Consider the following 21,536-nt stretch of genomic DNA (forward strand, 5'->3'; position numbering starts at 1 on the left):
CAGCCTTTGTCAGATAATTGTGGGTATTCTTTGATATTATACCAAAACTCAATAATAAGTGGTAGTTTGTTAAAGATTAGTTGCAATGTAGAATCATTTATTTCAGTGAACATTTTGTACTCTTAGTATGTGCACTTTGAATGGAATTTTACCCACACATGATTTTGCAACTTGATGCATCGATCATTTGTAAAATGTCGGTTCACTAAGTTATGTAGATCTACCCAATGTTGTCTCATTATATACTTTAAAAATCACATTAGTTAATATCACCATCAACCTCATTAGAGAAGTCCTTGAGAAAGATAGCAAGCTTGTGATGACAAATACCAGTTTTCCAAACTTCTGATTTTCTCTTGAAAGCTCAAATATTATCATTGTTAGTGATTTTCTTTGAAGTGACTGGCTTATTTCACTCATTTTGATAAGTTTTTTCCATAGTTTGTCAGTTGTTCACAAAACAAATAATTGCACAGGTCCTCTTCCTGGAGACAGCCATCATGCTTCTTTCATATGTGCAGAAGTGTTACACATGTACTTCCCATTTCATCACATAGAATATTAAAAAGATGTGTACTCAAGGATAAAGATTTAATAAAATTATTTTATTTCTTCATCAAAGACGTTCTTAAGTGAAACTTACTTTGTTTTATTATTTTTTAATTTTAATTTTTATTGCAAATGTGTGGCAGTGAAGAATATAATGACTGTTAGTACAGTTTGGTATCACTGTTTTGATTGCAGTTTTATCGACCATTGCTTTTGTATCATCAGTGCAAATATCAATACAATGAAAGAAGCAGTGCTTTAGTATTACTATGAAAATATCCTGAAAGGGTCTTGGGGACTCCCTTGAGTTCTAAAGAGCATACTTTAAGAACTGCTGCCTCATGGATTCCTTCTTTCTGGCTCCCACTGCTTCTAGTATTTAGATTGTGGCACTCACCACAAAGGATTGTCATCTTTTTCAAGTCTTCTGTATCACACTGGGAGCCATTTGAGGACAAAGGCTGTATCTTATTTGCTCCTCTCTCTGCAGGGCGTAGCTCAGGATCTGGGACATGCTAAGTAAATAATATTGAACTAATTAGAACTTTCTCATAAATTTTCCCTTGTCCTCCCATTTGGTGGTAAGAAAACTGAGCTAGGGGATTGGGTCACTGACAACATCTCTTCTCCTGAACATTCCTTTTCACTAAATCAATCCATATTATTAACCCTCATGCCTAGCCTCATGCTTATTATTTATTTTTAATTATTAATTAAATGGGAATATTTAATAAATGCTTGTTGAATATAGGCTGTTCCATATAATGTTTGTTTCCTGTTCACATTTCTTTCCCAAGGGACATTTATGTGTATGTGTTTGTATTTGGTGGGGAAACAGTTTAAGAAGGTCAAGCTCTCAAGTTCTCTTTGAACTGTGGAAGACAAAGGAAACCTTTCAAAAGTTGAGCCTTGGCTCAGAAATACTCTTCCCACGGTCTGCAAGAGATCTCTCTTTGGGAATTTACTGGCCACATCACAATATTCATCTACTCCATCTGGCTGAGGACTTGTCAGTAGGGCAGGGAATTATTATTTTTAGAGTGCTGAGTGAAAGATAAAAATGAAAAGAGAAACTCTACTTTGGCAACCAATTGCAGGTCCTAAAATATTTGTATTTTATTTTTGTACATAAGGCCAGCAGTTGCCCAATAGATTCATGATAAGTTAGAGAGCAAATGATGCTACAGTGTTTATATAAAGAGCTTGGAAAGAAACTTCACTAATTAGGGTTTCAATATTTCCTTTCAAGCACACAGAATTTTCATTGTTAGTGGTTTTGAAAGTCAGAATCTGGACATTTATGCTCTAAACCGATGGGTCAACTTTAAAAATGGGTGATTTAATCAATTTGGTGATTTTTTTTTTCCCCTCCTTTATTGAAAAAAACTTTTCAGATGGCTGATTTTCCTTGTTTTTAAATTGGAAAGTATTGTTTACAGGCCACATTCATTTGTTTATTGAACAATTTATTGATTGACTACTGTATGCCAAAGATAGTTTTGAGCTCTTAGGATATATTAGTGAACAAAAAAGAATCCAGACTTCATCCTAGCAGGGATAGGCAGCATAAATTAGAAGGAAGTTTAAATAATAAATGAGTAAACTGTATCATATATTAAAAGGTGCTAAGTACTTTGGGAATAAGAAAAAGTTAGGCAGGGAGGAGGGACAGGGAGAGGGAGAACACCATATTGACGACATAAAGTCTTAGAGTTTTATAGAGGTTATTGAAATTTGGGAACTGTGTCTCATTTAAGTCTTTCTAAAACTTTCCATCTAATAAATTTAGAAGCAGATACAAAAGGAATAGATGACATCAGTAAAAATGGTTAAGTTCCTCCAAAAATTCTCTCCTCCATAAAAGCAATTAGACTACTGACAAAAGTCATCAAAATCAATTTGGATCATGATGGATGTGCACCATGAGTGAACAATCATGTCACTTTTTTCAGTCTGTTGGTGATTAGTCACTGCACAGCTCTTATTCAATTCATTCACAGACAGCATACAATATAGTTGTGTTGCTTCCTTGTCTCCCAGTGATAAACCCATGGGACATTTTTAAAAAATGGATAATTGAGAATTAGCCAATAAAATGAAAGTGCAGCAAAGAGATGAGAATTAATAATGCTGGAAGTGAAATTCAAATTGAGCATAGATGTAGTTATGTCAAAGCAAAGTTAGCACTTCTGTCATGAAAGAGTGTGGATACACAGCCAGAGGGACTTAGTGAAGGCAACCTTATCTACATAAATGAGGAAAATGGTTGTGACAAAAAGGATGAAGATGTCCCAGAGGAAGTGATGTCAGCAATAAAATTCACATTAAAGGAATTCTCAGAGATATTTCATGAGATTGAAAGTACAAAGAATAAAATGTTGGAAGCTGATCGAAACCTAGAAAGGAGTATGGCAATTCACCGAGATTTAGAGAAGATGCTTCCTCCATATTATAAGGCAAGAAAAAAGAGCCAAGCACTATTCAAATTACTTTTGATAAGTGTTTTACAAAGAAAACTATTTAATTCTCAAATCTTCTAAATGCTTTAGATTTCAGAGTACTAAATAAATATTAATTTTACTATTTTTTCATTTCCTTATACATTTATAATTGACAGGAAGATAGTTTTTAATTTTTTTAACTTTAAAAAAATTGGGGGGACAGGTAATTAGATTTATTTATTTATTTTAATGGAGGTACATTAATACTATATACAAAAATAAACTCAAAATGGATTAAGGACCTAAATTTAAGACTAGACACTATAAAACTCCTAGAGGAAACATAGGCAGAACACTCTTTGACATAAAGTTCAGCAATATTTTTTTTGAACCAGCTCCTAGAGTAATGGAAATTAAAGCAAAAATAAATAAATGTGAACTAATTAAATTTAAAAGCTTTTGCACAGCAAAGGAAACCATAAATAAAATGAAAAGATAACCTACAGACTGGGAGAAGATATTTTCAAATGATATGACCAACAAGGGACTAATTTCCAAAATATACAAACAGCTCATGTAGCTTAATATCAAAAAAACAAACAACCCAAACAAAAAATGGGCAGAAGACCCAAACAGACATTTCTCCAAAGAAGACATCCAGGTGGGCAACAGGCACATGAAAAAGATACTCAATATTGCTAATTATTAGAGAAATGGAAATCAAAACTACAATGAGGTATCACCTCACACCAGTCAGAATTGCCATCATCAAAAAGTCTACAAATAATAAACACTGGAGAGTGTGTGGAGAAAAAAGAACCCTCCTACACTGTTGGTGGGAATGTAAATTGGTGCAGCCACTATGGAGGTTCCTTAAAAAATTAAAAATAGAGTTACCATATGATCCAGCAATCCCACTCCTAGGCATATATTTGGAGAAAACTCTAATTCAAAAAGATACATGCACCCCAATGTTCATAGCAGCATTTTTTTTACAATAGCCAAGACATGGAAACAACCTAAATGTCCACCAACAGACTGATGACTGGATAAAGAAGATGTGGTATATAAATACAAAGAAATATTACTCACCCATTGATTATTAAGATCTCTTTGCTTGGTTTCAAAGTGCAGGGCAATTTTTATCATCTAGCACTACTGTGCAAAATGAGGATTTCTTATATATCAAAATTTAGCATACAGTAATGATGAGTATGTGAGAACAGCATTCAAGTCAATGCTAAAGGATAAATACTTCAAACAAGGAAGCTGAGGAAACTGGTTAAGGACTTGGAAAACCCTTAGCTGTTGTCCATGGTCAACGGCTAGAACGTGGTAAAGCCAGGATATGAATACAGGCAAGTGAACTCTAGAGAATGTACTCCTGACTAATATACAATATTGCCTTCCTGTGGTATGAATCTAATACATGGTTTCTTTCATGAAGAAAAAGATTTTTCATCCACAAAACTTTTACATATTAGTACATTAGGAAAGAATATATATGAAATTAAGTGGCAAGTACAGACTGGAAAAACATATTTATAACACCTGACACAGCAAAGGTGTTAATATACAGAATATAGCACCTTAGTTACCACATCAGCAGGTTTTTAGGCTGGCAGACCACCATCCAAATCCTACCTTTATTGCTTACTGCTTACGTGACCCTGGGCAAGTTAATTAATCTTTGCTCTAGGTTTCTTGTCTGGAAATAGTACTTAATTTATAGGGTTGTTGAGAAGATAAGACAGGATAAAAGATGTACAAGCCAGGGAGGGTACAGCTCAGTGGTAGAGTGCCTGCTTAGCTTGGAGAAGGTCCTAGGCTCAATCCCCAGTACCTCCATTAAAAATAAATAAGTAAACCTTATTACTTCCCCCTCCAAAACAAAACAAGATGTACAGCACTTAGCAGGTACCTTGCTGTGCTTATTATCTGCTTACTACACAAAGATTGTTATAAATCAATAAGAAAAGTGTAATGAAACATACAGAAAAATGGACAAAAATACATAAAGGGCAGTTCATAAAGAAGAAAAACAATTGCTCAATATAGTAAATAACAAAAGCAATGCAAATTGAAGTTAACAATCATACTATTTTTCTGCACATTAAACTCAATGCCCAAAGTTGGTAAGAATTTAGGAAATAGACACTAAAGGGAGTGACAATTGATACATTCTTCCTAGAGGACAATTTGGCAGTCTGATGATGTGATTTTAGGAAGTCATTCTAAGAAAATAAATAGGTATGCAAGGATATGTGTATGAGGATGTTTATTATAACATTTGTAGTTTTCAATATAGAAAATTTGTAAACAACCTTAATGTCCATCCATAGAGAGTTTTAAATAAATAAAAGTTTTGAAATTCCTTACAGTGTAATACAATGAAGCCAATAAAAATAATGGTTAAAATGAGTGTCCCAGTGACCATCATTTCCTGCTTGGATTCCTTCTTGCCTCCAGTCTCCCCCTTTCAACTCATTTTCTACACAGCTGCCAAAGGCGCTTAACCCCCTTGTGGTTACTCAATCCAACCCCCTAAAACAAGTCTCCAAGGCTGGAGTCTCATCTCTCTCTTCCCTTCACGCTCCAGTAACACAGGACTCAACGTGCTTCTCAGCTGGCCTTTGTGCCCTTATTCTCCCTAAGGACTTAGCATTTCACTGGGCCCCACTGGTTAAAGTCATCCTGTTCTGTGTTCTAACAAAACCCTTCATTTCTCCCTTGGAGCTCTTACACAAATGTTACTAAATGTTGTTAATTTGATTATCTGCTTGATGTCTCTTCTATTAAAGGTTAAATCTCAAGAGGGCAAAAATTACCTGTTTAGCCATCATTTTACCTTTTGCACCTTGTGTGGCGCCTGACATAAATGCTCCATGCAGGCGCTGAATGAATGAATGAATGAATAAGAAGCAAGCTACAAAATACAGTGTGGGTCCCATTTGGTAAAAGGGACCAAAGAGGATCACGTGGCCAGTACCAGACAGAAACAAGATTACCTCCTGCAGAGGCGTGCTGGCCAGGCCCTTCCCTGAGGAGGAGGGCAGGGGACGGGCCGGACAAGGGGCGGGAGCTTGCCGGGAAGAGCGGAGCTGGGCGGGAGCGGCGGCCTCTGGCCTTCCTTCGCCTCCAGCTCCCTGGGCGGGAAGGGGCTGCTGGAGGAAGGGGCATGTCTCCAGTGGACCACCCACGGCGCAGGGGTCGGGGAGCCGAAAGGTGAGGGCTGCCGGGGAGGTTCATCTGGGGCATTAGACTCCGAGTTACAGCGAGACGGACCTCGGGGTGCGCAGAGCCCCAGGGATCCGAACTCAAGGCCAAGGTGATTTGCCCGCTAAGGCAGCGTCAGGGCGCCCCTTAGAGGACGGTATGGGGAAGCAATGCGAGAGCGAGATTTCTCTAGGCACCGCCGTTGGGGGCGACTGCATCCGCAAGGTCTTTCAGGGAGAACTTACTCTTATAGACCACACCTTAGCTGCTACAATTGGAGGCAGCGTGGGGGTAAGTCTAGGTCGGCAGTAATGCTGCTGCCTCTTCCGTCAAATCCTGACCTGGTGGTTTATCAGCCAACGCAAGGCTCTGTCCTCTAGGATGTCAGGTTTTTTTTTTTCTTTTCTTTTCTTGTTTTTTTTTTTTTGGCCAATTGTAGAAACCACCTACACCCAGAACACTTTATTAAGACCTTATTGCTTACACGGTTAGATACTGTTAAGCTATACAAGTTTCCCTGTGCCTGCAGATTCTTCTGCTCACTTGATTTCTGAAGATGTACCCTTCCAAATCACCACACCCATCCTGGAAGATGCCAGGCCAGCTTCCCCCACGCCCCGCCCCCCGCCCAATCCCCCTTCTGACTACTGGCGTCTTTATCTCCCTGCTCAACTCCAGATTTAATAATTTTCCAAGGAGAAGCCCCACCACTCCCACTTGACACACCATCTCCTTGGCTCACAGCAGGACCCTGAAGTTCCTGGAACAACCTTCTTTAACATCCCTCAGGAGTCCAATAAACACACTCCTAAGGAATGAATTCCTCATTTATTCAACTTTCCCATGTGCAGAAGCTTCTCTGATGGAGTGTCATGGAGGCCCTTAAGGAAGGGAGGGCCAGGACAGGAACGTGCGTAAGGCCTGGGAGCAGGTTTAAAGTCTAGGCCTCATTTTAGAGTTGGGCAAAGAGGAGCTATTTAAGATTTCAGAGAGGGCATAACTGGCCTTAACCTGTGCAAAATCTTGGGGGTAAGACAGCAGACAATCTTTGGAGCCAGGCTGGAGGTGAGGCAGAAATGATGAATGGCAGTGGTAGGAAGGTTTAATGTTGAGTAGATGTAGGTTCTGAGCCAGGGAATGTGGTGGTACTTTGTTGGTTGAGACTGAGTTGGAGAAAGAAAATCAGAGTTCACACCTTGGGTATGGAGGAAGGGGAGGAAAAGACCAGTATGTGAGGGAGAGGTGTTCAGCTGTTGCTTCATTCCTGGTTCAGGAGACCAAGGAGGAAGGCCATCACTCTCTAGTCATCCCTGGAGCCTTATTTGGGGAGGAGCCCCCACCCCCACAGTTTTTGGTTTTGAGCCCAGGCTGAAGCCAGAGGAAAACAAAGAGAAAAAGAAAAAAGAGTGGAAAACTGAAGCAAAGTCCATAGGGTGGGGAGCTAGAAGGCCCCCTTCAAGTAGCTCAGGCCTGGCAGCTTGTGCTGGGCTTGGGGAAGATCCCTCTCACAGAGGCAACATAACTCTGGGAGCAAACCCGAGCACGCATAGGGCTTGAGGGGCTCCGGGGCTGGGCCACCCGTGTCAACTGCTGCTCCCACTCCAACCGCACACAGGGCTGGAGTGCGCTGGCTTTTCCTGCCCAGACCCCAGCTGGTCCAGGGAAAGTGTCTTCGCCCTGGGCAAGGCCCAGGGGGACCCACGCAGGCCCAGTCCTGCCGGCCTGCGGCTGCCCCCTGGCGCCAACTCACTCCTCCCAAGGGCTCATGTCGGTGTCGATGGCCACGCAGTTGTATGCTGCATAACGGAGCTTCTCCTCACACACCTTGGCACTGCGGGAGGGCATGGAGTTGGCCACTGCCAGGTATAGAGGCCCCTCCATCACAACAAGGGGCTTTGGGGGTCCAACTGGTGCACTGCAGTACCTGAAGCCCTCTTCCAGCCTAGGATGCCACCTGTACCCCTACTCCCCACGCCCTAAGCTGGAGCCAAGGAAACCCACCTGGCATAGTGTGGTAGGAAGAGGGTGCTGGAGCAGGTAGAAGACTCAGGCAGCGCATCTGTGGTCTCGTAGCTGGGGACATGGAGGGACACAGATCAGGAAGAATCACAGGGGCACAGGGTGAGGGGCTGACATGTGACTATGTGTGTTGTGGGGAGGGCAGAGGCCAGCTACAGCCTCTTTGGACCTGCCACCCTCCTCTGCACTCACCCCAGCTTGTCCGGGTAGATGTAGATTCGCGCCGGCAGGCGGCTGCGCCCCGTGACAAAGCGCAGGAAGCGGCTCCGGTCCTCTGGATGGAGGAGAATGAAATCAATGCCCATGTGCTGATGGTGGAGGAGGTTCTACAGCTTCCACCCTGTCTCTATATCCCAGGGGTTGTCCAAACCCAGGCATTACTCTGTCCTTTCCACTGACCGTTGGTGAAGTTGTTCAGCGCCTCCCAGAAATACTGCACCCGTGTGTCAGATGGCTCAAAGTCCTCAAATCGGGCTGGTGGGGCCAAAACCAGACAGAATTCATTCTTAGGTCCTTAAGCCCCACCCCCAGACTGTGCTGCCCCACCCCACACTCACTGAGCTTGCGCAGAGCATCCACAGTGACCTCTGGATCCCCGCACACCTTCTTCTCCAACTCTTGCCAGGTCAACAAGTCTAGCACGGCCTGTGGGACCACCTTCAGAAGACCTGCCTGCATGGCTGCCACCTGGGGAGGAGGGAAAAGGCCTGGCTGGAGAAGAGGGCACAACTCCCAGCTCAGTGTGTGGTGGGGACACTTGGCTTCCACTCACAGAGATAATGGGGGAAATGATCGTTGCTCAGCGCTGGGGGTATCTCTGTACCTCACTGATCAGCAAGGATGTGGGGCAGAAGGATGATGGGGGCCAGAGTTCTTGGCATTGGGTACTGGTGGCCTGTCAGGCTGGGCCCTGGCTACAAGGAATGGTACAAAGCCCTCTGTTCTGCTGGCTTTAGGGTAGTACCTGCTCCTTGCTCTCCTCTAGCCGTGCCTTCTGCACCAGTTGAATGAAACGGGAACGGTCCTCATATCCCACCACAATGCTGGCACCCCCGGGGATCAGCTCCACCATCTGCTGGTCACTCAGCACAGTGGTGAATGTTAGCTCCTTCCCAAATTTGAACTCAAATGTCTCCTTGTCCATTCCTTCCATCACTTCCAGGAGCTTCACCTGGGGGTTGAAAAGAAGCAGGAAGGTCAGCTTTTTATTGTGCAAACAGTCCTTGTTTTAACTCAAGAAGCTCACCAGCGAGCTGGAGAGGCAGCCAGGCAAGGCAGTCCTCACGCAGGGAATGAGGACAGTGGGTTAGTACGAGGGCTGTGAGAGCATCAGAATGGTGCCCAACCGGGCCTGGAGTCCAGGGGAATCAGCCTGGAGAAGTGGCATATAAACTGAGACCCAATGACAGCTGGGAATTGGCTGGGCCACCAGGAAGTCAGGAGAGAGAACAGCTTGGAAAAAGGTAGAAAGAGCAAAAAGCCTGAGGAATTTGTCTGGCGGGAGCCTGATCATGAACCAACTGCCCAGAGATATAAGGGTCATATAAGGCCTTGTCAGATTTTACATTTTATGCTACACCCAGTGTGGAGCCATTGAAGTGTTTAAACAACAAGAGTGAAATTAATTACTCTGGCTGCTGGAGATCTGATGGGTAAGAATAGAGACAAGGACATCAGCTTTTGCAGTCAGTAGTTGAGTCAGAAAGGAAGGTGGCCTGAACCAGAGAGATGACAGAAGTGGACAGATTCCAGAGGAATGATGTGACAGAATGTGTGAGGTGAGGGAGAAGGAGGCGTGAATGACCATGAGGGGCTTGGCATGGGGCGGGGGTGGGTGCCATTCTGAGACAGGGGGCTCTAGGGGGCGGTAGGCTGCGGAGAGGATGAAGAGTGGGCTGAGCTGGTCTTGGGACGGAGGTCCAGCAGGCAGATGCATATAGGAACCCAGGCTCAGGAGAGAGGCTGGCACTGGAGGTGAGGAAGTAGGGGTCACCAGGATAGTGATAAGAGTTGAAGCCCTGGGAGTAGGTGGGATTGGAGAGGGAGAAAGTATGTAAGAAAAGGTTCAAGACAGCTTCAGGGAGCAGCAACCTTGGGGGCAGAGCAGAGGAAACACTGGCTCCAGTCCCTAACTCACCAGCACAGAGTCCACAGCTGGGAAGTCCTTGCTCCAGCTCACCTCCTCACCAGAGAGCTGCTTCCACACAAAGCCAGGCAGAGCCAGGACCTATAGGACAAATATATTGTCTTCTCACCCTGAGCTGCCCAGGTTGGGCCGGCTCTTCCTTCCAAGAACCAGAACCAACCTGGTAGGGTGCAGATTAGACTACTCACCAGGAACTCCTTACCGCGAAGGGCAGCCCCCATCAGCTGTCCGATCCATTCGTACTTGGCAAAGTCTCGGCAGGAGGGGTTGGGCACATACATATCCCGGGCCTCACCTGTGCCATTGCCCTGCCCCCGAGACAGAGCTGTCAGCATGGCATGGGGTGGCCCCCACCTAGTTGCCCCAGACGCCCAAAGACTTCCCTGAACACCTTTCACTGGGGGCCCTAAATCATCCCTCTGAATGTACAACAGTTCCTCCTTCCCTGTCTACCCAGAGGCTACCCTGAGCCACTCAGTCTTGCCTCTGCCTCTTAGCCTGGTACCCGGGAGGTATGTAGAGACAGAACAGCAGAAACAACTTGGGAGGTAGGAGTGGGAGATTACCTGGTTGGCCGTGCGTACAAAGAAGGGCAGGGGCACAGGGGTGTCTGCCGAGCTAGGGCACAGTTCTTCTGACATGTCTGCCAGGCTGTCCCGGAAACCACCCCCTGAAATGACAGATAGATGCCCTCAGCTGGGGCATTACCCATAATGGGGTAATACACAGGTCCTCTCTCTGGTTAGTTGGTGATCCCAGAAGCGTCTGCCACTCTAAATAAGGCCGGACCCCATTGACTTCCCTCAGGGCCTCACCTTGGTCAATGATGCCTTCTGCAATGAATTTACACTCCCACCACTGGTCATAGCGCATGGGCCACCTGTAAATAGGGGTGGGTCTCTGTCATCAAGCTTGGCCAGGGCTCAGGATGATCCACCAGCCCAGAGACCAGCCAGGAGTAGGGGCTACAGAGGGATAATGGTGAGGGGTGCCAGAGGGAGTGTGTGGGTGCACATATGTACTCATGTGCCCTGAACAAGTCCCTCATCCCCATGCCATACCTGTAGTCCAGGGGCTTTTCATACTTGTCAGAGGGCTTGAGGCCTTCGTAAACCTGGGGGCAGGGGAAAGAGGAGGGAGTTGTGGGAAAGTCTGTGTCAAGACCTGGCCCCACTCTTGCCTGAAGACCTTGCTCAGGTCCCTCTTGGCCCAGTCCCCTCAGCCCCTTACCGCCCCTCCCTTGCTCCGATCCCCGGTGATCCAGACCTGGGTGAAGACTGCGTTCTTGCAGGCTGGGTCCTTGGAGGGGCAAGCGCGGTGCTCCATGGCGAGGCGCCGGTTGATGTAGAGGCGTGGCATAAAGCTGGGCTTGCTGCTCTCTGAGTCACGCAGGCACTGGGCCACCAGGCCTGGCCGCTGACGCGAAAGCAGCAGAAACTGCTTTACTTGCTGGTGAGGAGAGGTGGCCAGAGCAGGACCGGCAGGCTGTCAGCCTCTGTCCAGGCCCTGGAACCCTTCTCTATTCCTGGATCCAATCTTATGGTTCCAGTTCAAGCCTAGTCCACCCCTGGTCCTTGCTTCCGGTCCCCAGTCCAGCCACCAGGGCGAGCTTTCTTAAACAAAAAATCCAACCTTGTCATTACCTTACATAAAAACTTTTCAATGGCTCCACGGACCAGGGACCAAGTCCCTGCTTCATAGCCTGGCCCCAGAGCCCTCTGCTACCAGGGTCTGCTTCCTGCCCACCCCCTCCCAGCCTCATCTTCACATCCTACTCACATCTACGGGCGGGCTTCTCTCAAGTCATCTTGAGCTGCTGGTAACGCCCAGTATGCACCTTTTATGCCACCTGCCCTGTCCATGCTGTCACCTCTCCCTCTCCAGCTCTTGTGTATTTCACACACTCTCTGGGGGAACAGCACCCCAAACACTAAATTTTGACTATTTGTGTCTGGTTTTCTTCCTGTGTTCCCAGAGCCCAGCAAAGGGCCAGGCCTAGTGTAGTTTAAGAACTTTCCGATGAAGAGTGAATGACTGCATGAGCAGAAAGGGGGTGTCCACTGCCAAGAGAAGCACTAGGCTCACCTTAATCTCGCTGAAGGTGCCCAGCGTGTGGTCCCAGGCAGGTACCAGGTGGTGTAGGACGCTGTCTAGGATCTTTATGAATCTGGGGTGGGTGGAAAGATAACTGCAGCTGAAGAGTTTGGTGTGGATGCAAGACCCCCCAACACACAGGGACAGGAGAAGGCAGGGCCCAGGGGCTTCTCTGATGCTTGAAGTGGAACAGGTTATAGTAAAAGACCTTGGAGACCTTTTCTACACAGACATACAAGGTTCGGGATGGGGGTCAGGGAAGGAAGGGCCTGACAGACCCAGGACCACAGCCACCTCTGCAGCAGAACAGCTCTGCGGTACAGTACTTCTGGGTCAGTGCCTTCCAGGCGTGGGTATCGCACCAGGCTGGTGGGCTGGAACAGGTCTGCATTCAACCCTAGCTCCCGCTGTCTAGATGACTTGATCTTGACCCCTCGAAGACGCACATCAATCCCATCATCTGGGGGAAGGCTGTCAGAGTGAGATCACTTACTGTGCCTGCTGCCTCCTTGGCCCTGAGAACTAAGAATGGCTCCTTCATGCGCAGCCTTTTGTCACTCTTAGGCCCCAGAAACTTGGGACCTTTGGGATCCCCTTCTATTCACCTGATTCTGATTAGTATATTCTTTGCTGGCTCCTCCATCCAGCACTGTAATTTTGGGATGCCTGAGGGTGGTCCCAACTCAGTCCCTCTTCCAGGTGAGCCCAACTACCTCTGTGGCTTTAAGGCAGGCCTATACCTGGCACCTTCCACCTGGCTTGGGCCCCATAGCTTCAGATCCTAGAGTTAATTCAGCTATGACATTTACCCCAACTCCAAGCCCATCTCCTTCTCTCCACACTCACTGCCAGCTGGCTCCTATCTACGCACTGGGGGTCCCTTTCCCTCCCTACATCCTTAAGCCCACCTCGACACTCCACGATGCGGATCTCGATGATTGGGAGGTGGACGGTCATGTCCTCCAGGACACAGACGTCTCCAATCAGTGTCCTGAGGGCATGAACACGAGGCACTTTGGAGACTCCTTGCCTTCAGGGATTGCTGCGGTCTCACTTTATGCTTCCAAGCCAGGCCAGGGCCTGCTAGGATCACTTCCCACCTCCCACCCCAGGCCAGCTCGCTCACTCGTCAATGCTCACGTCACTCAGTTTCTTCAGGTTGTCCCCTTCGCCCCCATAGACCACCACACGCTTGGGCATAAAGTTGTCATCTGTGGTATCCACCGTGAGTAGCAGCTTCCTGAGGGTTGAGTTTGTACGTGGGTGTTGTACCCCGACTGGTACTTGGCTCACCCACCCTGTCCTACTCAGAGCCCACTCACTTGACAATGGTGCCCTTTTTCATGGTAAGCCGTACCCAGTGCTGGCACTGGGACCCATCGCTCTCCCAGTAGGTGTCTGCATTGCTGTCTGTCAGGCAGGACACATTGAACTCCTCCTGGGGACGGGTAGAGAGGTGGAATCAGCATTTCCCCCCAATCCCTACTTTGGGGTGTACTTTGGGCCAGGGAACACAGGAGAGAAAGCCCAGTGGAGCTGGGTTAAAAGCACATCTGGTATGGGTGGAGGCGTCTAGGGGTTCATATAGGATTTCTCAGGTGGGGGGCTTGGGCCAAGTCTGCTCTGCAGGGATTCAGGTTTGGCCCTGGCCTAGAGGTGAGGATTCTGGATCTATCTTGCTTGGGGTGGGAGGAGTCCCAGCACCCACCGTGTAGGAGGAAACGTCTATGCTCTCCACATACTGCTTCACGCTACCCAAGTTCTCATCCTCCTTGCCCAGGTGGTCGTACAAGAAGTGGATCAGGTCCTCGTCGCACTCGTAGGTCCACGTCGGGGGCACATAGCTAAGCAACCCCAAGTCCCTAATTAGGTCCGGCCCAGACCTGGTGCTCCTTCCTCCCCATCCCATCCCAGGTCACTCACAGTAGCCTTTGTACAGCTTCTGTGTATGCCTCGGCCGGCTGAGGCCTAGATCCCAGGCGATGTGAGTATGTGAGGTCCACCACCTGCTCCCATCTGTGCACACAGAATGGGGGACAGTATAGGGACACATCAGCGAGCAGCAGGCGACCCTGGAGCCTTCTCCAGAGCTCTAGCTCCTCTAAACTATGCCTCCAGAAGCCTAGCTCCCTTCAGGTCTTGCCCCTTCCTGCTCTAAATCCGGCCTTCGCTCCAGAACCCACCACCGGAGCAGTGCCAGATCCCGCCCAGCAATCAGACAGCAAGCCCCGCCCCTCCCAGTGCAGGACCTGAGCACCGGGCGGTAGTCCACTCCGAAGAGCTGCTGCTGCCGCTGGAGGTGGTCTGGAGTGTCGATGGGTACGAGGCGGGCCCCGCCCTCCGCTGGACGGCACACCAACAGCCAGCCTTCGTCCAGTCCGCAGTCACCCAGGTGTTCTGCCAGCTGCTCCTGCCGGGACGTACCAGATGGGGACAGCCGTCAGGGAGCTGCCCGGCGGCCCGCCCAGCCCAGGGCAAAGGGCACCGAACGTAAAGCCAGTCGGCTCAGTATGGGGGAGGGAAAGGGAAGGGGAACAGCCAGGGGCTTCCCTGGCCCCGGGGTCTTTTGCACCTTGGTCAGCTTCACCCAGAGCCCGTGGCCGTTGCACAGCTCCTCGCCTGTGGTGCGCACGCAGGCGCCCCGCCGGAGCTCGATGCTATCGCGGGCAGCGCGGAGGGGCCCGGAGCCGGTACCGGGGGCCGGGCCCGCGGCTCCCACACGCAGCCCCAGGCCCTCGGCCTCCCACACTGGCAACAGCACCCGCGAGGGTCCCGCCGGGTCCTTGTAAAGCTTGTAGAGCACCTCGCGGGGCACGAAAGCCAGCGCCGCCGGCAGCGGCCGCCCGGCACGGAGGCTCTTCGCGGCCTCTGCCAGGAATCGCACGCGGCCCAGCAGCTGCCGCGGGGACTCCAGCGCCGCGCCGGGACCGGGACCCGCCATGGCGAAGTAGTTCGGGGAAGCCCAGGGGCGATTCGACCCCAGGCACAGCGGCCGGGAAGGCTGACCGAGCTTCCCACCACGCTCAGCCCCGCCTTCGGCCAGCCTTCGCCGTATGTTCTGGACTAAGCGCACCTAACGTTCCCGCCGTATTGCCCCGTGTACTCGGATACTCCATAGTGTTATCTACTGCTGTGCCTCCCACTCAGCCAACCAGATCCAAGTTCCGTAGTTTATACGTGATCAATCTCCCCCTTACCATCTTCATTGCTGCTACCATTTTAGCCCCGCTGCTACTATCCTTGTTCAAACCACCATCCTACCTAGCCTGGATCATTGTAAACAGCCATTTCTCAGATCCCCCAGCCTCTTGTTTTGCCTCCCCGTCCCCAGTGAGTCACACTACAACCAGAAGAATCTTTAAAAATCTGTTAGACATCCTCTCAGGCTCCCCAGCCTATGGGCAGTGTGACTAAAATGGGAAAATAGTCTCCTCCCCAGCCCTGCTGCTGAAGGGAGTCTTGAATCATTCAGGCTTGACCCTGGTGGTTCAAGGACACTGGTGATCATTATCCAGTTTCTCCCAGGAATTTTGAGCCAGATTAGAGGAAAAGCCGAGGGAAAGGGGGACGCAAAAAAAAAAAAAAAAAAAACCCAAAACAAACAAAAAAACAAAACATGGACAGGAGTTGTTGGTGAAGTACAACCATGGAGGAAGAGGAAACTGTCCTCTTGCCCCGCCCCCCCACCCTGTTTTTTAAAAGTTTACTGAGATATAACTCATACCATATATGTATATATTTTCGTTATTTGTGGGGGGAGGTAGTTAGGTTTATTTATTTATTTATGACAGGTTCTGGGGACTGAAGAACCACACACTGCGTTTGGTTATATTTCTTTCTTCTTCTTTTTTTTGGTAGAGGTACTGGGGATTGAACCCAGGACCTTGTGCATGCTGTGCATGTTAAGCACCGCACTCTAACTCTGAGCTATACCCTCCCTAGCTCATACCATATAATTATAACTCATACTATATAATTCAGCCATTTAAAGAGTACAATTCAATAGTTTTGATATATTACATTAATTTAAAAAACTGGTAAAAATATATAACAAAAATTTCCATCTTAACCATTTTTTAAAGTGTACAATTATCTATTTCCAAAACTCTTTCATTACCCCAAATAGAAACTTTGTACCCTTTAAGCAATAACTCCTCATTGCCCCCACTCCTCTGCCCCTGGTAAATTCTAACCTACTTTCTGCCTCTATGAATTTGCCTTTTCTAGGTATTTCATACAAGTGGAACCAAACAGTATTTGTTCTTTTGTTGCCTGTCCTACTTCACTCAGCATGTTACAACAATGTTGTAGCATATATCAGAACTTTATTTATTTTTATGTCCGAATAATATTCCACTGATATATACTACATTTTGTTTATCCATTCATTCGTTGATGGACAAGGGTGGAAACTTTGTTTTGATATAGTTTTCAAATAATTGAAAGAAAGAAATAATAAATGAGCCCATGTAATTTTGACAGTTTTTCTTTTTATTCTCCATAGGAAGCTGGGAACACAGTGGCTCTCTTCCCTTCTCTCCAAGCTATTCGTATGCTATCACACTACTACAGGATAAAGTGAACAAGTACATCTAACAAGGGTCAGCATGATCTGGACTCTGTAGACATCTCTAGCCTCTTTAATTCCACCAGCTTGATCTGGTTCCCATAAAGCCATTTATTTGCTTTTTTGCGTCTTGTCTTTGCACATGCTTGGAACACCCCCATCCCTCTCCCCTATTAAATGGAGCCCTTGCTAGTTGCTTCTAGCTTTTTCCCATTAACACATTTACTATTGTGATTGCTGATTCTCAGTTTCGGCATCAATCTGTAGCTCCTTAAAGGAAGGAGCTGTCTTGTTTACTACAATAATCTCTGCCCGCCTCTTACTAGATAATGTAAATATTTAATTATTTCGGTTCCCTGTACAATCTGGTTACATACTTTACTGTATGCCTGGTTGGACATACAGTAAATGGAGAATCATGGAGAGTGGGAGTGAAAGTGAGATGTGGGCCGAGTCTTCGGGATTCCCAGGCCACGGGAGGAGAGCAAATCCCTTGTGCCACATTAAGTGTAGTTACAGCGAAGTCCTTTTCTGGGGGCGTTTGTTGTTGCGTCGCTACAGCAAACTTTACGGTGAAGAGAAATAAGAGGTCCTACCGGCAGCAGTCGGGACTGCCCGGGAGCCGTTGCCGGAGTCTGATCATGTGACTTTCAACATGGCTACGGCTTTGGCTCATCCCAGGAAGGGGCGGAGCCTGGGCAAGGGGCCGGCTCAGATTCAGGCTATATTGGGAAGGCTGCTTGCGTTTACTGACAGCTTATCATGGAGGCGAACGAGTTTGGGTGAGTTCCCTATTACCGTGCAGCGGGGCTTCTGACCTGAGTCTTTCCACTCAGGACTCTGTCCCTATACCCCTCTTCCCCAACCCTGGAGACCTCACAACCTGAACCCAAGTCGCTGGAATCCCAAATTCTTCAGCCATGGATTCCTGAGACGTTCATCCCAGGGACTACTTATCTGGACTGCGTACCACAGACTTTCATTTAGGAGATGCCCCCTGAACTTTCTAGACCTTGACTAGCATCCCTATTTCAGACCATCATCTCTGATCCCTCCATGGCTATCCCTTAGCCTGGGGATCTTCCAGCCTCGGAACCAGCCCATTGGTACCCTGGTTCACTGGGCTTTGGTCCCCTCACCCCGACTCTCCCAGTTCCTCCAGTGGCTTTGAGCTTGGGGAAGCTGTGACTATGTGTAGGGTAGAGGCCCCAGCACTGGCCCCTCTAGTCCTGTGCACCACCTGATAGAGAAGAGGCAGAATCAGCAGGGAGCCACAGCTTGGTAGCTGGCCTGGAGAAGGCAGATAGCGGTGCCGAACTGAATCTGCCTTAAGAACCCAAGCCTTGCCCAACCCTCAACCTAGTTTATTGACACCTACCCCAACCCTTCCTGATCTCCAGACCCCAGGGTTTTCCGGAGCTGAAGAATGACACCTTCCTGCGAGCAGCTTGGGGAGAAGAAACAGACTACACTCCCGTTTGGTGCATGCGGCAGGCAGGCCGCTACTTACCAGGTCAGGTCAGGGCCTCTGAGACTAGGTAAAACTCTGGAGAGCGAAAAGTTTTTTAGGGTCAAAGGAGGGCCCTAGAGGTTCCTCAAAGCTGAGCCCTGCCTTCCTTTTACTGTCTGCAGAGTTTAGGGAGACTCGGGCTGCCCAGGACTTTTTCAGCACTTGTCGCTCCCCGGAGGCTTGCTGTGAACTGACTCTACAGGTAAGGCGTCCACAAAAGAGGGAGGATTGTATGCCCTCAGCTTGCCACCTAGCAACTTGTCTTCTGTTCCCTACAGCCACTGCGTCGCTTCCCTCTGGATGCTGCTATCATCTTCTCCGACATCCTTGTTGTACCCCAGGTACCTGCTCATACATGATTCTCAAATGGGTGAAAAAGGGAAAAGACAGTCAAGGCTCAAGATAAGCACTTAACCTCACTGGACAGAGTGAAAAACTTACGCTGGAAGAGATGGAGTTTGGCTGACTTTTATTCTCCTTTTCCTCTTTCCTGGCATGGATTGAACAGAGCTCTTCCTCCTGGAGTTACAGGTTGGAGACCCAGATGTTTTCTCCCCCTCCAGGCACTGGGCATGGACGTGACCATGGTGCCTGGCAAAGGGCCCAGTTTCCCAGAGCCGTTAAGAGAAGAGCGGGACTTAGAGCGTCTCCGGGATCCAGCAACAGTGGCCTCTGAGCTGGGCTATGTGTTCCAGGCCATCACCCTCACTCGACAACGGCTGGCTGGGCGTGTGCCGTTGATCGGCTTTGCTGGTGCCCCGGTAATATGGAACAGGGCAGGGACTTGGGCTTGGAGAAGTAACTCTGGCAGGTCTGGGTGTAGATAAGGGAAGGAGGTGTCAGTCTGGCTTCTACACCTGTGACATTCTCTCTGTATCCTTTTGCAGTGGACTCTGATGACATACATGGTTGAGGGTGGCGGCTCAAGCACCATGGCTCAGGCTAAGCGCTGGCTTTACCAGAGACCACAAGCCAGTCACCGGCTGCTTCACATCCTCACTGATGCTCTCGTCCCGTATCTGGTGGGACAAGTGTCTGCTGGTGCCCAAGTAAGTCCTGAGCGAGAGACGAATAGGTTGGGGTTTAAGGACCGGAAACAATACAGTTCCTTACACCCGAGAGGGTAGGTGTCTTAATGCTAGGCACTGAAAGAAGCTTGGCTGAAGTTAAGCCCAGACACTGGCAGGGGGGCTTAATGTTCTGTGTGTTAAAAGACCAAAGCTAGCACTGGGATCTGGAGAAGGCAAAACTTTTGGACTGGATCTGGGTTTACAAGCTTAGGCAGTGTCAGGGGTTGAAGTCACTTGGGGGAAAATTGGGGCACATTCTATGTGCGGGGCCAGAGATACTTCCTCTTTGTGTGTTATGCATTTCTCTTCACCACTGTCTAACTGTAGGCATTGCAGCTCTTTGAGTCCCATGCAGGGCATCTTGGCCCACAGCTCTTCAATAAGTTTGCATTGCCTTACATCCGTGATGTGGCCAAGCGAGTGAAGGTTGGGCTGCAGGAGGCAGGCCTGGCACCAGTGCCCATGGTAAGGATGGGGATGGATGGGGGAGTGAAGGTGGGCCTATGGAGCTTTCAGGGTCATGGACCTATGTGACCACTGGAGGGCAGCAGAAGTGCAACTGAGATACATTAGCAGGCATAGCAAGGCCCTTTGCAGTGTTAGAAATTTGCCCTTTCCCCTAGATCATCTTTGCTAAGGATGGACATTTTGCCCTGGAGGAGCTGGCCCAGGCTGGCTATGAGGTGGTTGGGCTTGACTGGACAGTGGCCCCAGAGAAAGCACGGTGAGTAAGGGAAGGTGAAGTGGAGGGGGTGTAGCTGCCATATGTGCAGTTGGCAGAATATGGCACTCACTCTGCTTCTAGGGACCGTGTGGGGAAGACGGTGACCCTGCAGGGCAACCTGGACCCCTGTGCCCTGTATGCATCTAAGGTAACAACCAGGGTCCCTATGTGTGTTTGTGAGTTTGTCTCTGTACACTCCCATGATTGTGGATATGGTTGTTTATTACTGTGTGTTTTATTATCTGTTTATCCCTCTCCTCTCCTGTTCGTACCTTTTGAGCTCTTGGAAGGCAGGAATTTCTTCTTTGCGGGGGGGTAAGGTAATTAGGTTTATTTATTTACTTATTTATTTTAATGGAAGTACTGGGGATTGAACCCAGGACCTTGTTCTACCACTGAGCTATACCTTCCCTGCTTGGATTTTCTTTTTATTGATTTTGTTCACTTGTGTTTTCTTAGTGTCTGGCCCATAATAGGCATCTGATAGTTTTTTTGCATGACTGAATGAGTAACACTGAGTAGAAGCATGCCTACATGTATGTGCATCACTATTATGTATAGGGAGGGCAGACGCTTGCTGGTCCCCCCTGTAGCCAGTGCCTTGTTGGTCCCCCCAGGAGGAGATTGGGCAGATGGTGGAGCAGATGCTGAATGACTTTGGGCCACAGCACTACATTGCCAACCTGGGCCATGGACTTTACCCTGACATGGACCCAGAACATGTGGGGGCCTTCGTGGATGCCGTGCACAAACACTCACGTCTGCTTCTACAGAATTGAGCATACACCTTTTCCCTGAAGTACCACTAACAAAAATGATTGTTTCCAGGAGAATAAAAGTTCCAGAGTTGGAGTCTCACATGTGGTTTTGTGAAAGGTCTGTGCCCTCAGCCTCAGTTCCTTCTTAGCCTCTGTTCCTTCCCTGGGCCTCTCTCTGCACCCTCTCCCACAAATCATGGGAGATGATGTCAGTGAATATCTGTGGGACTTAATGTCAGAGCCCTTACCACTATCTTGCTCTCAGCTCTCCAAGCCCCAGAGCTACATGGGGTTGATTAGAGCTGTAACATTTGCAGAGAAATGGGGTCCCTACAGCATGTGAGGCCAAACTGACAGAGCTTTGTGTCTGGGGAGGGAGGTTTAGATCAGAGAGGGCTAGAGTACTTCGGAAAGGCCTGTTGAGGAAGATGCAGTCTAGGTG

At 48.3% G+C, this 21,536-nt stretch overlaps 2 protein-coding genes across 5 annotated transcripts; one reads left to right on the plus strand and one right to left on the minus strand.

Annotated features, from left to right (window-relative positions):
• Positions 1–701: 701 nt before the first annotated feature.
• HECTD3 (HECT domain E3 ubiquitin protein ligase 3) lies at positions 702–15,582 on the minus strand. 3 transcript variants are annotated; one of them, XM_032494131.1, is made up of 21 exons: positions 15,038–15,582; positions 14,715–14,875; positions 14,389–14,481; positions 14,174–14,309; positions 13,788–13,903; positions 13,592–13,705; positions 13,374–13,456; positions 12,760–12,925; positions 12,457–12,538; positions 11,638–11,787; positions 11,433–11,485; positions 11,187–11,251; positions 10,938–11,041; positions 10,560–10,679; positions 10,363–10,452; positions 9,190–9,396; positions 8,783–8,912; positions 8,625–8,699; positions 8,418–8,499; positions 8,208–8,279; positions 702–1,064 (listed from the first exon to the last, which is right to left on the minus strand). In XM_032494131.1, the coding sequence occupies exons 1-21, from the start codon at positions 15,404–15,406 to the stop codon at positions 968–970; spliced, it is 2,565 nt and encodes an 854-aa protein (XP_032350022.1). In that variant the 5' UTR covers positions 15,407–15,582; the 3' UTR covers positions 702–967. The 3 variants fall into 3 exon arrangements, with proteins under 3 accessions (XP_032350022.1, XP_032350021.1, XP_006178501.3); XM_032494130.1 differs by having other exon boundaries at positions 703–1,064; positions 11,638–11,820; positions 15,038–15,579; XM_006178439.3 differs by lacking the exon at positions 702–1,064 and adding an exon at positions 6,621–8,037 and having other exon boundaries at positions 11,638–11,820; positions 15,038–15,574.
• A 2,097-nt stretch (positions 15,583–17,679) lies between these two features.
• Positions 17,680–21,194, plus strand: UROD (uroporphyrinogen decarboxylase). Of its 2 annotated transcripts, none has more exons than XM_014553976.2 (10): positions 17,680–17,814; positions 18,433–18,570; positions 18,665–18,744; positions 18,821–18,883; positions 19,106–19,303; positions 19,430–19,591; positions 19,940–20,077; positions 20,236–20,336; positions 20,418–20,484; positions 20,954–21,194. In XM_014553976.2, exons 2-10 carry the CDS (start codon positions 18,459–18,461, stop codon positions 21,113–21,115), a joined length of 1,083 nt encoding a protein of 360 aa, XP_014409462.2. In that variant the 5' UTR covers positions 17,680–17,814; positions 18,433–18,458; the 3' UTR covers positions 21,116–21,194. The 2 variants fall into 2 exon arrangements, with proteins under 2 accessions (XP_014409462.2, XP_006178500.2); XM_006178438.3 differs by having other exon boundaries at positions 18,433–18,545.
• Positions 21,195–21,536: the final 342 nt, after the last annotated feature.

This window comes from Camelus ferus, chromosome 13, assembly GCF_009834535.1.
Source record: "Camelus ferus isolate YT-003-E chromosome 13, BCGSAC_Cfer_1.0, whole genome shotgun sequence".
Taxonomy (NCBI): domain Eukaryota; kingdom Metazoa; phylum Chordata; class Mammalia; order Artiodactyla; family Camelidae; genus Camelus; species Camelus ferus.